Genomic DNA, 12948 nt, shown 5'->3' on the forward strand with positions numbered 1-12948 from the left:
GATTTCTCACCTGGAACTGAGTTAATATCAAAGAGGGCATTGGCTCAACACACACATCCTGCTCCCCACTCCCTTTTCTGCTTCCTGCCTGGGAATCAGAGAGCTTGGGCTGCAGATGTTTGTTGTGAACCTCCCCATCCTCAAAAACCATAAGAGGCTTCCTCCTCTGCCTCATGGGCTCTGATTCTTGAATTGGCTCAGCAAACCTACCTAAGTTACTCCATTTTGTTCAGAAGCCATTTCAGCAGCAACTTTGCTCCATACCAAAAGGAAAAGGGGGGCAACCTTGGGTCTTGGAAAATTGTCCTCGCCATGAACCATGGAATGTGCTAATTCCAGACATTATACATCTGGCTAACCAGCTTGTTTTCGCTTGTGTAATCCGCTTGCTATTTTGGGTCACCTTGACACAGGGCATAAAACCACCCTTGTTATCCTGTTATTGTATGACCACCTAGAAGTTGTTTACCTTGACCGTCTTATTATACTTATTATGGCTAAAATAGTTGGCTGGTTTTAAGGTCACAAAGTTGGATGCAAAGTTATGTGACTAAATCACTTGTCTGCATAATGATTGGTTGCTAATTACTAAAATTAGCATTCTGTTATGTTGTATAACCCTGACTGGTGAATGCAGATTTTGCTTATGCTGTGCTTACTGTAATCCTATAAAAACTTTATAACCAATCAACATTCAGGGCTGCTTCTACTCCCGAGATAGACAGCCCGGCCGGTTGAAAACTAAAATTTACCTTGCTACTTTTCTTAAAGTGGTGTTGGTGATTTTTTTTTTGCGAACTCCGCCCTGTAACAATTCTCTTCAGAGATCCTGCCATGCTGTCTCTGGTGCTGGGGCCTGAACGCTCCTTGGAGCTCCCATCATGCCCGTTGCCCCTCAGTCTGTCCATGTCTAACAAACTCCCTATTCCCTAGAAATTCATCTCAGTGTTTCTTGAACCACCTACCCCATCCAAAACCTGAGTCAGCTGAAGACTGGTTCTGTGATACCCTGCCCTGCTTAGAACAGAGCACAGAGAAGAGAGAAGGGCTCAAGATGCATTTTCAGGACCCTCCCTAAGAGCAGCTCGGGCTCTCTGATTCCCAGGGATCGAATTCCTCCAGTGTCAGCGTTTTCACAGTTCAGTTATTTCACCAGCTGTTTCCGGCTGACGCCAACCTTTGCCTGAGGCCTCCAAGCCCCGCCCCCTCAAGGCCCCGCCCCTCTCCTCGGGACCCGCCCCACAGGTTCCGCCCTTGGCCCTACGTCACCGGGTCTTTACAGGCACGCCCCACTCGTGATGGCTCCTAAAGGAGCGCACCGCTAGGGGACGCCGAATGGGATTGAGCATGGCTTCCCCAGTAGTGTTCACGTAAGTGGCCCGGGACGGTGGGGCGGAGCCTCAAGGGGGAACCGGGCTGAGCCGACCGGAGCAGCTTTTTGGGCAGACCGGGTGACCTCTGCCCGCGCCGCCGGCCCCTGGGCGTCCACCGACCGACCGGAGCTCCAGGGCAGGATAGGAGGGAGGTCCAGGACCGCCCCGCGGCTGCTGACGCTCCAACGACACCTGGGTTGGGCGCAGGTAAGGCGTAGGCCTGGACCCGGGGGTGGTGGGGTCGGTGTTTGCTCCAGAAGACCCAGGAACCAGAGGTGCAGGAGAGCTGGGTTTGGGGAAAGCAAGGCCATTGGTCAGCTGCAACTGAAGAGCTAGCGCGTGGTAGGGGTTAGGGGGCGCGAGGGGGGGCGGTGGTTCGCCCGGGGCAATAGAGAGACACAGGTCAGCTTTGTAAAGCACTTAGCTCCTCCTCATGCAACTCAGCAATTCCAGCCATCCTTGCTGTCAGCCTGCCCCTGGGCAGTAGATCTGTTTACTCTCATCACAGCTGAATGTAGGGCATAATTGGCCCTGTGCACTCTGCCCCTGTCTGCCTAGGCTGGTGACATGGCTATGGAGAACAGCCCACTGACCACTCATGTGCTAGACACTGCCTCAGGGCTCCCGGCCCGGGGCCTCTGCCTCCGTTTGTCTCGACTAGAGAACCTTGGCCAGCAGTGGATGGAGCTGAAGACAAGGTAAGAGGCAAGTCTTGGGCAGGGGTCCCTGAGCACCAGTTCCCCAGCACAGGGTCCTTCCCACTTGGGTCAGATCTTAGGCAATGGATTGAGGTGGAGCCCGTGCCACCAGGGGAACACTGAGTGGGACTGAGGAGGGTATGAGTACTAAGGGCCGTAAAACAGGATTGACCACTGCCCCACTGTCTCCTCAGCCTTTAGACTATTGACAATTGACTCTCGACCTTCAGTTTCCTTATCTGAGATAACAGGGACGGTGACAGTAGCTGCTTCATCAGATGTGCATAGCTAAGACAATGTTGTAGAGTATCTGGGACAGCTTTGTTGGGGCCTTGCTTGTCAACCTCAGCCCAGTAGGCCTGCTAGGGTGGGAGCCAACCTGATCCAAGGGTGGTTCTATAGTCTTTCCTCCTCCTGGCCAGGGACAGACTGGCCCCACCTCTCCCAGGGTAGTAGTAAGTAGATAATTTCACATTCTTTGAGCTCACAAATGTTCAGGGACCTGAAGTACCATTATACTTCACGATGACACATCTAAGCTGCCCCTGGATCAGACTGGTAGAATTTAAAGGCCCCATACCACCATGATTAACAGGTGACTTTGCATCAGGCTGTATGCTAAACACTTTATATCTGTTCTCTATTCTATATAACTGTGAGTTAGCATTGTGATTACCTCTTTTACAGAAAGGAAGGCTGAAATAACAGGGATGAGGTGGCCTAGTACTATGCCTTTCAGCTTCAGTGACCCCAGGCTCAGGCCCTGGTCCATGCGCTGCTAGGAGGCAGGGATCTTCCCATCTCAGGGTTGCCTAACCCAGGCTGGCAGAGTTGTGACCTGGGAGTTGGCCAAGTGAGTAAGTTTTCACTAGTTGAGGAAGGCAGGCTCACCTATTTCCTCCTTTCTACCCTGCAAGTGTGAGCAGGGTGGGGGTTAGGGGGATGAACTCCAAAGGTTCAGGTATGAGTGTATGGCTCATCCCCTCCTAGTTCAATCCTTCACAAAAGCTGAGGGCAGGGATATCTTTTTGCTTCTCTGCTTTATATTTCCTAAATAGAAGCCAGGAGTGGTGGCACAGCTTTTAGTACCAGCACTAGGGAGGCAGAAGCAGGGGGATCTCTATGAGTTCAAGGCCAGCCTAGTCTACATAAGAAGTTCCAGGCCAGCCAGTGCTATATAAGCCTATCTCATGCTGGCATGCAGACTAAGAAACCTAGGGGAGGCTCCTCAGCTCTCCTCCCAACCCTGTCATCTCCCCAGCTACACAAACCTGGATGGTCGCTGCCCTGGACTCCTGACACCAGGCCAAATGAAGCCAGGCACCTATAAGCTGTCCTTCAACACGGAGCACTACTGGAAGGAGAGGGGTCAGGAGAGCTTTTACCCATATGTAGAGGTGAGGGCCACAGATGGGTTCAACAGGTGGGCTCTGACTCACTTTGACCACAAACCAGGTCCTATAGCCATTCCTCTTCCAGGCCACGGACAGACTGGCCCCACCTCTCCCAGGGTAGTGGTAAGTAGTTAAACTCACCTTCTTTGAGCTCTCAGATGTCCAGGGACCTGAAGCATCATTATGCTTCATGATGACACATCTAAGCTTCCCCTGGATCAGATGGGTGATGGGGAAAGACGAGGCCGAGGGTGTCTTGTCTTCCTTTATAGGCAGGTTCTCATCTGATCCCAGACTCCAGATCACTGGGTATATTGGTTACTTCTACATCACTGATACAAACAACTTAATTATTTTGGCTCATTGTTTCAGGCCCTCCATGCACTCACCATTGTATTGGGAACATTTGACAGAAGAGAGCTATCATTTCATGGTGAACAGGAAACAGAAAGGAACACAAGAGAAAGTCAGGGAATCACTCCCTAAGATATCACCGAGAGACCTTCCTCCCATGGGGCCCACCTCCAACTTTCACTACCTCATAATAATGCCATCATATTATGAATTCATCAAGGGATTAACCAGTTGATTTGGTCAGAACCCTCAGGATCCAGTCACTTCCCCAAACCCATCAACTGGCAACCAGGCCCACTCACTCCACTTTCTGCTGGGGACACTTCATATTCAAACCATAATACTTTCTCCTAGGCAGCAGTCAAAGCACCTGACCTTTTTCACATCTGGAAAACCAGGGACAGGGAGGACTCACTATCTTCAATGTCTTCCAGTGCCGTCTCTGCTTGTCTTAGGTGGTTTTCACCATTGCAAAGGAGACCCAGAAGTTTCATGTGCCTCTGCTGCTGAGCCCATGGTCCTACACCACCTACCGGGGGAGTTAGAGTGAAGCATAAGCTGAGGACAGCCATCTGGTCATCCTCCTTGTCTGAGCCACTCATGCAAGTCAACAACAGCATGGGCTTCGTCTTCTTCAAGGAACACCAGTTGTCTGCTTGCTGAGGAGATTCTGGCTGCCCTGGAGTTTCCCAGTGGGCAGCTGTGACGTCAGTGTCAATAAAGTCAAAGTCAGTGCCAACACCCACAAATCTGCCCCTGTCTTTGGAACAGGACAATGGAGGGCAGCTAGAGCTCTGCTATCACTGCCTCATCTCTAGGTGTTAGTTTCTTTTCCTGTTACTGTGATAAAATACTCTGACAAAAGCAATTTGAAAAAGGTTTTATTGAGGCTCACAACTCAGGTTACAGTTCATCATGACAGGGGAGTCACAGAAGCTTGAGGGAGCTGGTCACTTCACATCTACAGTCAAGAAGCAGAGAGTGTCAAATGCATTGCTAGTGCTCAGCTGCTTTCTCCACTTTATATAGTTCAGTACCCCCTGCCCAAGAAATGTCCCTCCCCACAATCAACATGGGTTTTCCAGTATCAATTAAAATAATCAAGATAATCCCCCACAGGCCTACTCAAAGGCCCATCTCCTTTTGATTCTAGATTCTGTCAAGTTGACAATACTTAACCATCATATTAAGTGATCATGGAGGCCTCTGAGAAGCCACTGAAGTCACAGGCAGAGGCAGCACCCAGGGAAGCAGGCCATCAAGACAAGGGCCCTGCAGGAAGTTCTCCACAGACAGGCAAGAAAACACAGGAAATATGGGAAAATCTTTACTGCTGATGGATGAAGTCTTTCAAAAACAAAAACAGCTTGTTTTCCTTGGTATAGAGGGAGTGCCATCCTGGAGAATGGGCCCAGGCATCACTGGAGGGTGGCGGTGTATTCATGAGTCCTTCCAGGCTCTGGCCCACACTCATCTTCAGCAACTTGAATCCATATCGTTCAAGGAGATCTCAAAAGCTAGCAGCTTTACCTATGTGTGCAGCAAGTCACCGGCCTGTGGGGACAGGGAAGTGGCAGGGATGGAAGGAGTTCATCTCGGTCTGGGCTCTGTGGCAGACATGCTGTAGCCCACAGATTTAGGTTCCACTCACTGCAGGGGCAGGGAGGGAGGGGTGAGCCCAGCAGCGTAGTGTAAATGAATAAAGTGAGCATTTGTTAGCAGTTTGCTCTGCCAAACCAGTGCTGACACCTTTCTGTGCACTGAATCATGTAGCTCATATAAGGGACAGAGGCAGAGGGAGTAGACTCGGAGCAGAATGGTGATCTGTATGAGCTACTGGCTGCATACAAGCATTTCTCAGGGTGACCATTTCTACCCTGCCCTGATCAAACCACGTCTTATTCCCTGCCTCTAGTAGGCGTAGTACTTCCTAACTCCTCAGTGACTCTGCATCTTCACCAGGGACTGTCATTCTAATCATTCCCAAGAGGCAAGGCTTGGTGTGGCAGTGTTGGTGGGCCAACTTGTAAGTGCCTTCCCAGCCCCAAACTAAGGCCCCTGCTCCCCAGTCTGGAAAACACCTTAAAAGGGTGAATTTCACTGCATAGTTGAAAGGTTTGAAGAGCCTGGGTAGACTCTGAGCAAATGCTCAAAAAGGTCCAATTTCCTACCTAGCCATGGTCCAGAAAAAAGTACCAGGGCTTAGATCTAGCAGCTAAATGATATGCAAGCATGGGCTCCAGAGAGAAGAGACTTGTTTTTCACCCTTCCCAGGCTCAGACCCCCCAAGAATCAGGTAAACATGGATATCCCCAAGAACCACAGATAGAGCAGATGACCCTAGATTTTGTAGACAGGTATCAGCATCTGAGACACAGTTGCAAAGGGGAGAGCTGGTGCCCAGTCTGTGGTATTGGGATTGCTGAGAGGTGAGGGCAATTTGGGCAGCATGGACCTTGGGAACCAGTAATAGACAACTGCCTTTGTCCAAGATTCTTAAAAAATCTGAATGGCTGGGACTGCAGAGATGTCTCAGTAGTTAAGAGCACTAGTGGTTCTTGCAGAAGACCGGGGTTCAAATTCCAGCACCCACGTGGCTGCTAACAACTGTCTGTCCATGACTCCAGTTACAGGGGATCCAACACCCTCTTTTTACCTTCACGGGCATTGCACGGCACAGGTACACTTGCACTCATGTGGGCAATGTACTCCTGCAAATAAAAATGATAAAATAATACATAAAATATTTAAAAATAAATAAGTCTAGATGGCAGGAATGTCTAGACATGGTTCCAAATGTGGGGCACCCACCCCACAGAATCAAAGGTGGCTGCTTTTGGTAAATACTTTGGCCGACAGCAGGCAGAGCACAGAACAGCCAACTTGGGACAATAAGGCTGCTAAGCTCACTTCTCTTTCAGATACACGGTACAGACATCAACTGGGGTTCCCGGCATTACTGGCCCTTGCTCCCAAACTGCAGGAGTATGCTGATGTGCATATCAGCTCCATCAGATTCACAAAAGGTCTGAAAAGATTCAAGCCAAAGGCAATGGACATTAATCTGGGAGAGCACAGAGGCACCAACTGCCTCAGAGGTCAGGTCAGCATGGTGGGATGAAGGAGGGACAGACTGGGAAACCAGCAGGGAACAGAATCTTAAATGTGTACCAGGCAGGCTGGAAGTTCAACCATGGGGAAACAGCTATGTGAAAAAGATAAATCAGGAACTCCAGCTGACTATCTCAGTCTGATTTGACAATATTATCTCCATCTTTTGTTCTTTTGATTGGCAGCCCCACCTGAGGGGCTCTCTATTGGAAACTCTAGCTGGTTGCCTTAAAGGGGCTTCCCCAGTTGGTTTATGCTGGATGTTAGGAGTACCCAATGTGATGTTCTGCCCCCTCTCAGTAAATTAACTCATTCAAAACTGAAAATGTGACTGTGGTAGATTATTCTTTGGACCATACAAAACATAATTGGCATAGTCAGCAGGATCTTCAAGATACCATTTCTGTTTTGAAGAAGTGACTCTTACAAAAACTGAAAGGGACACATGGGCTGATACAGGGAATGATGATGCACCCTATAGAAACCTAGCCTCCCATGCACCAACTGCTTGGAAGAGGGGAACGCATTTCTGTATTTAAACTGCAATTACAGGGTTAACATGTAAAGATTTTTGGCTTTCTGTTATCTTCTCTCCCTTCTGCCTTTTCTTGTTTACAAAGAGTATTCACTGATCAAGGTCATTAATATCTGGATAGGCTTTTGCTAAAATGTAAAACTTAAGCTTGGTGTGATGGTACACTTTAATCCCAGCACTCAGTAGGCAGAGGCAGGCTTATCTCTGTAAAATTGAGGTCAGCTTGGTCTATATGGTGAGTTCCGGGCTTGCTGGGGCTGCAGAAAAACCCTATCTTAAAAAGACCAAAAAAACACCCCAAAACTTAACATGTAAAACTTTCTCTAATTCAAGCATGGAGGAGGTTTGCCTGAGACAACAGACAAAAAAAAAAAAAAAAGCTTGGCAGTTAAAAACATGTATACAGGTGGTCTTAGTTTGTTACACTGTACCATGTATGTACTTTAAATTCAACTCTTATTTTGAAGAATAAAATAAAAAAGAAATTGCATAAATAGATTTAAGATGTTAAAAATGGTATGAGTTAGCCAGACGTGATGGCACATGCATTTAGTCACAGCTCTTGGGAGGCAGAGGCAGGTGGATCTCTGTGAGTTCGAGGCCAGCCTGGTCTATATAGCAAGTTCAGGCCAGCTGGGGCTACAGAGAGACCCTGTCTCAAAAAGACCCCTCCAAAAAATGATATGAATTTTATTTTTTGGTAAAAAGGGTTAATACTTAAAGTGCGATCGCAAAAGGTCTAAGCAAATTATACAAGGTTTATGGAAAATAAAACAAGGATGATATATGTTTAAAAGTTCCTAAGGTTATATTGATCTACTCATGGTGATATATATAATATATATTAATATTAATATATAATATATATTTATATATAAATATATATTTATTTACTTATTTTGTTCTTTTTGAGACAGGGTCTCCTTGTAGCCACAGCTGACCTGGATTCTCTATGAAGACCAGACTGGCCTCAAACTCACAGAGATTTGCCTACTTCTGCCTCCCAAGTGCTGGGATTAAAGGCATGGGCCACCACACCCGGCTTCATGGTGATATTTATAAGAATGGACTTAAAAACAAAAAGTATGTCTAATCAAGATAATTGTGGGTTTTTTTAGGTTTGTTAGGTTTTAGCCACTTGGAGAAACTGAGTTATAATAAAATCAAGATTTACTTAGGACTGTTGGGTTTTTGTTGTTGTTGTTGTTGTGTAAACTTTAAATGTTACACAGAAATTAAAATTCCAAGACTGATAAAGCAGGTCTTCTGAATCTTCAACAACCGAAGCTTGGAGGCATATATCAGTGAGAATAAGAGGGTCAACAAGGACAGCAAATATTTTGGCTCCTGTTCTTCAGGTCAGCCAGGACACAGGGTAGGACCCCTTTGGTAAATCCTTTGTGCTCTTTATCAGAGAGGCCACGGATCTCTAGACATTGGACTATAACCAATACACATCCTGTAGAAAGGAAGGTCAATGGAAAGGGATATATTCCATATGCTTCCAAAGGAACCCACATGGACCCTGACCCATCCCTGCAGCTGGCACAACTGGTAAAGGAAATACTAAATGAGCCACAGGACTTCTCCTAAGTCCCTAAGAAATGGCAGCTGACTTTAAAAATTAAGAAAAGGGGGTCTGGAGAGATGGTGCAGCAGTTAAGAGCACTGGCTGCCCTTACAGAGGACTTGGGTTCAGTTCCCAGCACCCACATGGCAGCTAACAACTGTCTGTAACTCCAGTTACAGGGGATCCAGTGCACTCTTCTGGCCTCCACGGGCATTGCATGATATGGGTACACTTACATGCAGGCAACACACTCATACACATAAAATAATTTTTTTTTTTTTTGGTCTTTTTGAGACAGGGTCTCCTTGTAGCCCTAGCTGTCCTATGTGTAGACCAGGCTGGCCTTAAACTCACAGAGACCCGCCTGCCTCTGGCTCCCGAGTGCTGGGATTAAAGGCGTGCACCACCATGCCCGGCTAAAAATATTTTTTTTAATTGGCTAAAGTTGATTATCTGGATGATAGTGAGTGCTTTAGTTATACTTTCCTTTTGGATGTTTAAGACCATGTGGCCACAAACTGGAGTTACTGATGGTTGTTAGCTGCCATGTGGGTGCTGGGAACTGAGCCCAGGTCCTCTGCACAAACAGCCAGTGCTCTTAACTGAGCATCTCTCTAGGCCTGCTTTAGCCAACTAAAAAAAAAACAATATGTCAATTTCCTTACTAACTGGGTTCACTTGTCCAAGATTAAACCCTATTTTCCATAAAGCATTCAGAATAAAAAACAAGAGACCTACTAAAACCAACTGAGAAGTTACACTGTCTCTTCAAAAGGGACCCCAAAATTCAACTTAAGATAAATAATTGTGCCCACCAGGCAAAGCCTTTCTTAAACACTCTCTGTCTCTTTAAATGGCTCATCAGGTTTACATCTTTCAGAATTCAACAGTGTCCCTGGGACATCATACCTTACAGCAGATCTCACCTTCTTGCTTTGCTTTTCTGGTCCTTTTTCACTGATGTCTTTCAGATTCCATGTCCAAAAACTTCAAATAATATTGCCCAAAGATGCCAACCATTGACCAACCAGTGTGACTACCTCTTTATACTGAAAGCCACTAGATCACCAAAGTAACATTATGCATCCCATCTCTCCTTAATGTAAACCCAGGAGAGGGACCCAAGATTAGAAACATTGTGCCTTTGAGAACAACTAGAAAGGAACTATTTCCAAGAAATGTTTCTTTTGCATATCCCATAATATTAAAGTGCCTGCAGTGGGAGAGAGAAGCTAGAAGTTCAGCCATGGAGAGAAATCTCATTTGGGAACTTCAGCTGACTTCCTCAACCTCCTGTCCCAAATGCCTGATCTGATAATATTATCTGTTACTTGTTCTTTTATTTCTCATTTGTATTTTATGTATATGAGTGTTTTGCCTGCACCACATGCATGCCTTGATCTCACAGAGATCTGCCTTGCTTCTGCCTCCAGAACACTAGGATTAAAGGCATGTGCCACCATGCTTGGCTTAAAGATTATTTCAGTGTGTGTGTGTGTGTGTGTGTGTGTGTGTGTGTGTGTGTGTGTGTGTGTATACGTGTGTGCATGTGCTGGTGCACTTGTCTGTGCATGCACAGGTGACAGGTTGACTTCTGGTGTCTTCCTTTACTACTCTCTCTTATTTTTTTGTAACAAGGTCTCTTACTGAACCTGGAGCTTGCCATTTCAGCTAGGCTGGCTGGCCAGTGATTTCCTGGATCCAACTGTCTCCACCTCCCCAGCACTGGGGTTACAGACACTCGAGTACTTTTACATGAGTACGTGACTGTTTACAGTACCATACCAAGCCAAACTCAGGTCCTTGTGTTTGCATAGCAAGCACTTTACCTGCTGAGCCAGCTCTGTACTCTAAAAGATTATACATTACAATTTTGAATAAAAGTTTTGCTCATTTGTTAGAGTTTTCTGATCATGTAACACCGTGACCAGGCCTCAGGTTAAGTGGCATCCTCCTATCACTGAGTTAATCTGAAAACAACCATCCTGTGCTCCTCAACAAAGGCCAGAGGCCCAATCCCTCAGCACTGTTACACTTCATTGCAGTCTGCAAAGTCACAGAATTCCATCCAAGCAGTTGAGGATAAGTGGCTCACAGACCATGAGCCAAACATGTCGAGAACTCAACTTCCAGGAAGAATCCTCAAAGCTAAAGTATAATACATTCTTCCTCTCTCAAATTCTCAGAAGGCCCCAGTCTCATCCAAGGTCAAAGTGCCTCACTCTTACACAATAGCTTCCAGATCAACAAGCTCTGACCTGTCCCTCCAGCCTTCTTTCTTCCTTCGTGCTCTGGGCCACTCCACTGGCACATCCTTTCCCTAAAACTAACCCTAACCACTCAAGTATACCCTAACTTCAACCCGATTCCAACCACTACTCCTAACTCAAACCTGCAACCCCAATCTATGTTCCAACCCTAACGTCAGGCCTCAAAAATTAATACTTATCTGACTGTTTTCAACAAATATATCTTCTCCCAACGCTGCTAGAAAACTTTTCACCCTGGGAAAATACTGACCTACATCCATTAGAAGTAGCCTTATTTGTAGGTCTTCCGTGGAGCCCCCAGATAAGTCAAAAAATAAGCTATTTGAGAATGAGGTTTGGAAGGCACTCGGCTCCTTTCTGCTTCATTCTGTGGCTCCATAAGAAGTGAATTTGGGGAGAAAAAAGGACACTGCTAAAAATGAGCAAAGCAGGTGCTCCTCCTGCTGCCTCCCACTCTCGGGAGTTCTTTCTCACTTTTCGTTAATAAATCTACATTAGCTCTGCCCAGAAAGCTGGGGGCTCAGTGGTTAAGAACACTTGTTCTTCCAGAAGACCTGGGTTCAATTCCATACGTACATCTGTCTGTAACTCCAGTTCCAGAGAATCTTTCTCTTCTGGCCTCAGCCGGCATTGCATGCATGTGGTGCACTTACATACATGCAGGCAAAACACTCATAAAATAATTTTTTTTAAGTTAGCAAAGCAGATTTTTAGTACTTTATATATAAACATGTAAAAGTTGTGGAACTTCGTAATAATCTCTGTTGCTAAAGAAGCTTTTCTGATGAGTGACACGAGCTACATCTATCCATGAATATAAGGCTAAATATTTAGAATATAGTAAGAAATTACCTTGGTTTAGGAAAGTGACAGTAGTAGGTTCTCCTCTAGGGTCTATGACCTCTCCAACCACGTGCTCTTGGGTATGTTTACAGTACCATGCTTGGACTTCCTCCTATTGAGCAGGCCTTAATTCCAATTAGACAGTTGTTGATTACCCCCAAGATAAAAGTGCCACTGTTGCAGCAATAGAGATATTTTGCTAGGCTGGTCATTGTTGTGGTTTGCAGGTTTTACAGATGGATAGGACCACTGATTGGTTCTCCCTTGACAGCTTGCATAGCACCTTCAGATACTGAGTGCTAGTCTTCAGAAAGGAGGCTTCCAGGTAAGTTCCAGCTCAATTCTCTAAGTCCTGTGTCTGAAGTGTGTGGTGTCTTCAGCAATAGGGCCTTACCTTCAAGTTCTAGAATGCAACCAAGGGCTATGACCATGGCCTATATTATTTTGGGAGTCTCTTAGACTACCCTGACCAACTCCAAGGGTGGTTTCCCTTGCCTAGCAGTGAGAATTTTGTTAGATAGCCTTAAGCTATAAATTCACATATGTATATTTTGGTGGTTGTTTTGTTTTGCTTTGTTTGAGATGGGGTCTTCCTGTAGCCTCAGTTGGCCTGAAATTTCCTCAATGCTTGCCTCTGCTTCCTGAATGCTGGGATTAAAGGCATGTCCCACCATGCCCAGTTCTATATGTATATTTTAAAGTAAGCTTATAAAATAACATATTTCCATGCTGGGCATGGCAGCACATGCCTTTAATTCCAGCAGTTGGGAGGCAGAGGCAAGCAGATCTCTGTGAGTTTG

At 46.2% G+C, this 12948-nt stretch overlaps 1 protein-coding gene across 2 annotated transcripts; it reads left to right on the plus strand.

Moving 5' to 3' along the window:
- The first annotated feature begins 1274 nt into the window (after window positions 1-1274).
- Window positions 1275-4687, plus strand: LOC103751052 (5-hydroxyisourate hydrolase). 2 transcript variants are annotated; one of them, XM_008854351.3, is made up of 4 exons: window positions 1275-1580; window positions 1932-2071; window positions 3333-3468; window positions 4275-4687. In XM_008854351.3, exons 2-4 carry the CDS (start codon window positions 1941-1943, stop codon window positions 4362-4364), a joined length of 357 nt encoding a protein of 118 aa, XP_008852573.1. In that variant the 5' UTR covers window positions 1275-1580; window positions 1932-1940; the 3' UTR covers window positions 4365-4687. The 2 variants fall into 2 exon arrangements, with proteins under 2 accessions (XP_008852573.1, XP_029412676.1); XM_029556816.1 differs by lacking the exon at window positions 4275-4687 and adding an exon at window positions 3551-3588.
- The last annotated feature ends 8261 nt before the right edge of the window (window positions 4688-12948 follow it).

Source organism: Nannospalax galili, unplaced genomic scaffold, assembly GCF_000622305.1.
Source record: "Nannospalax galili isolate Female #2095 unplaced genomic scaffold, S.galili_v1.0 scaffold507, whole genome shotgun sequence".
Lineage (NCBI taxonomy): Eukaryota > Metazoa > Chordata > Mammalia > Rodentia > Spalacidae > Nannospalax > Nannospalax galili.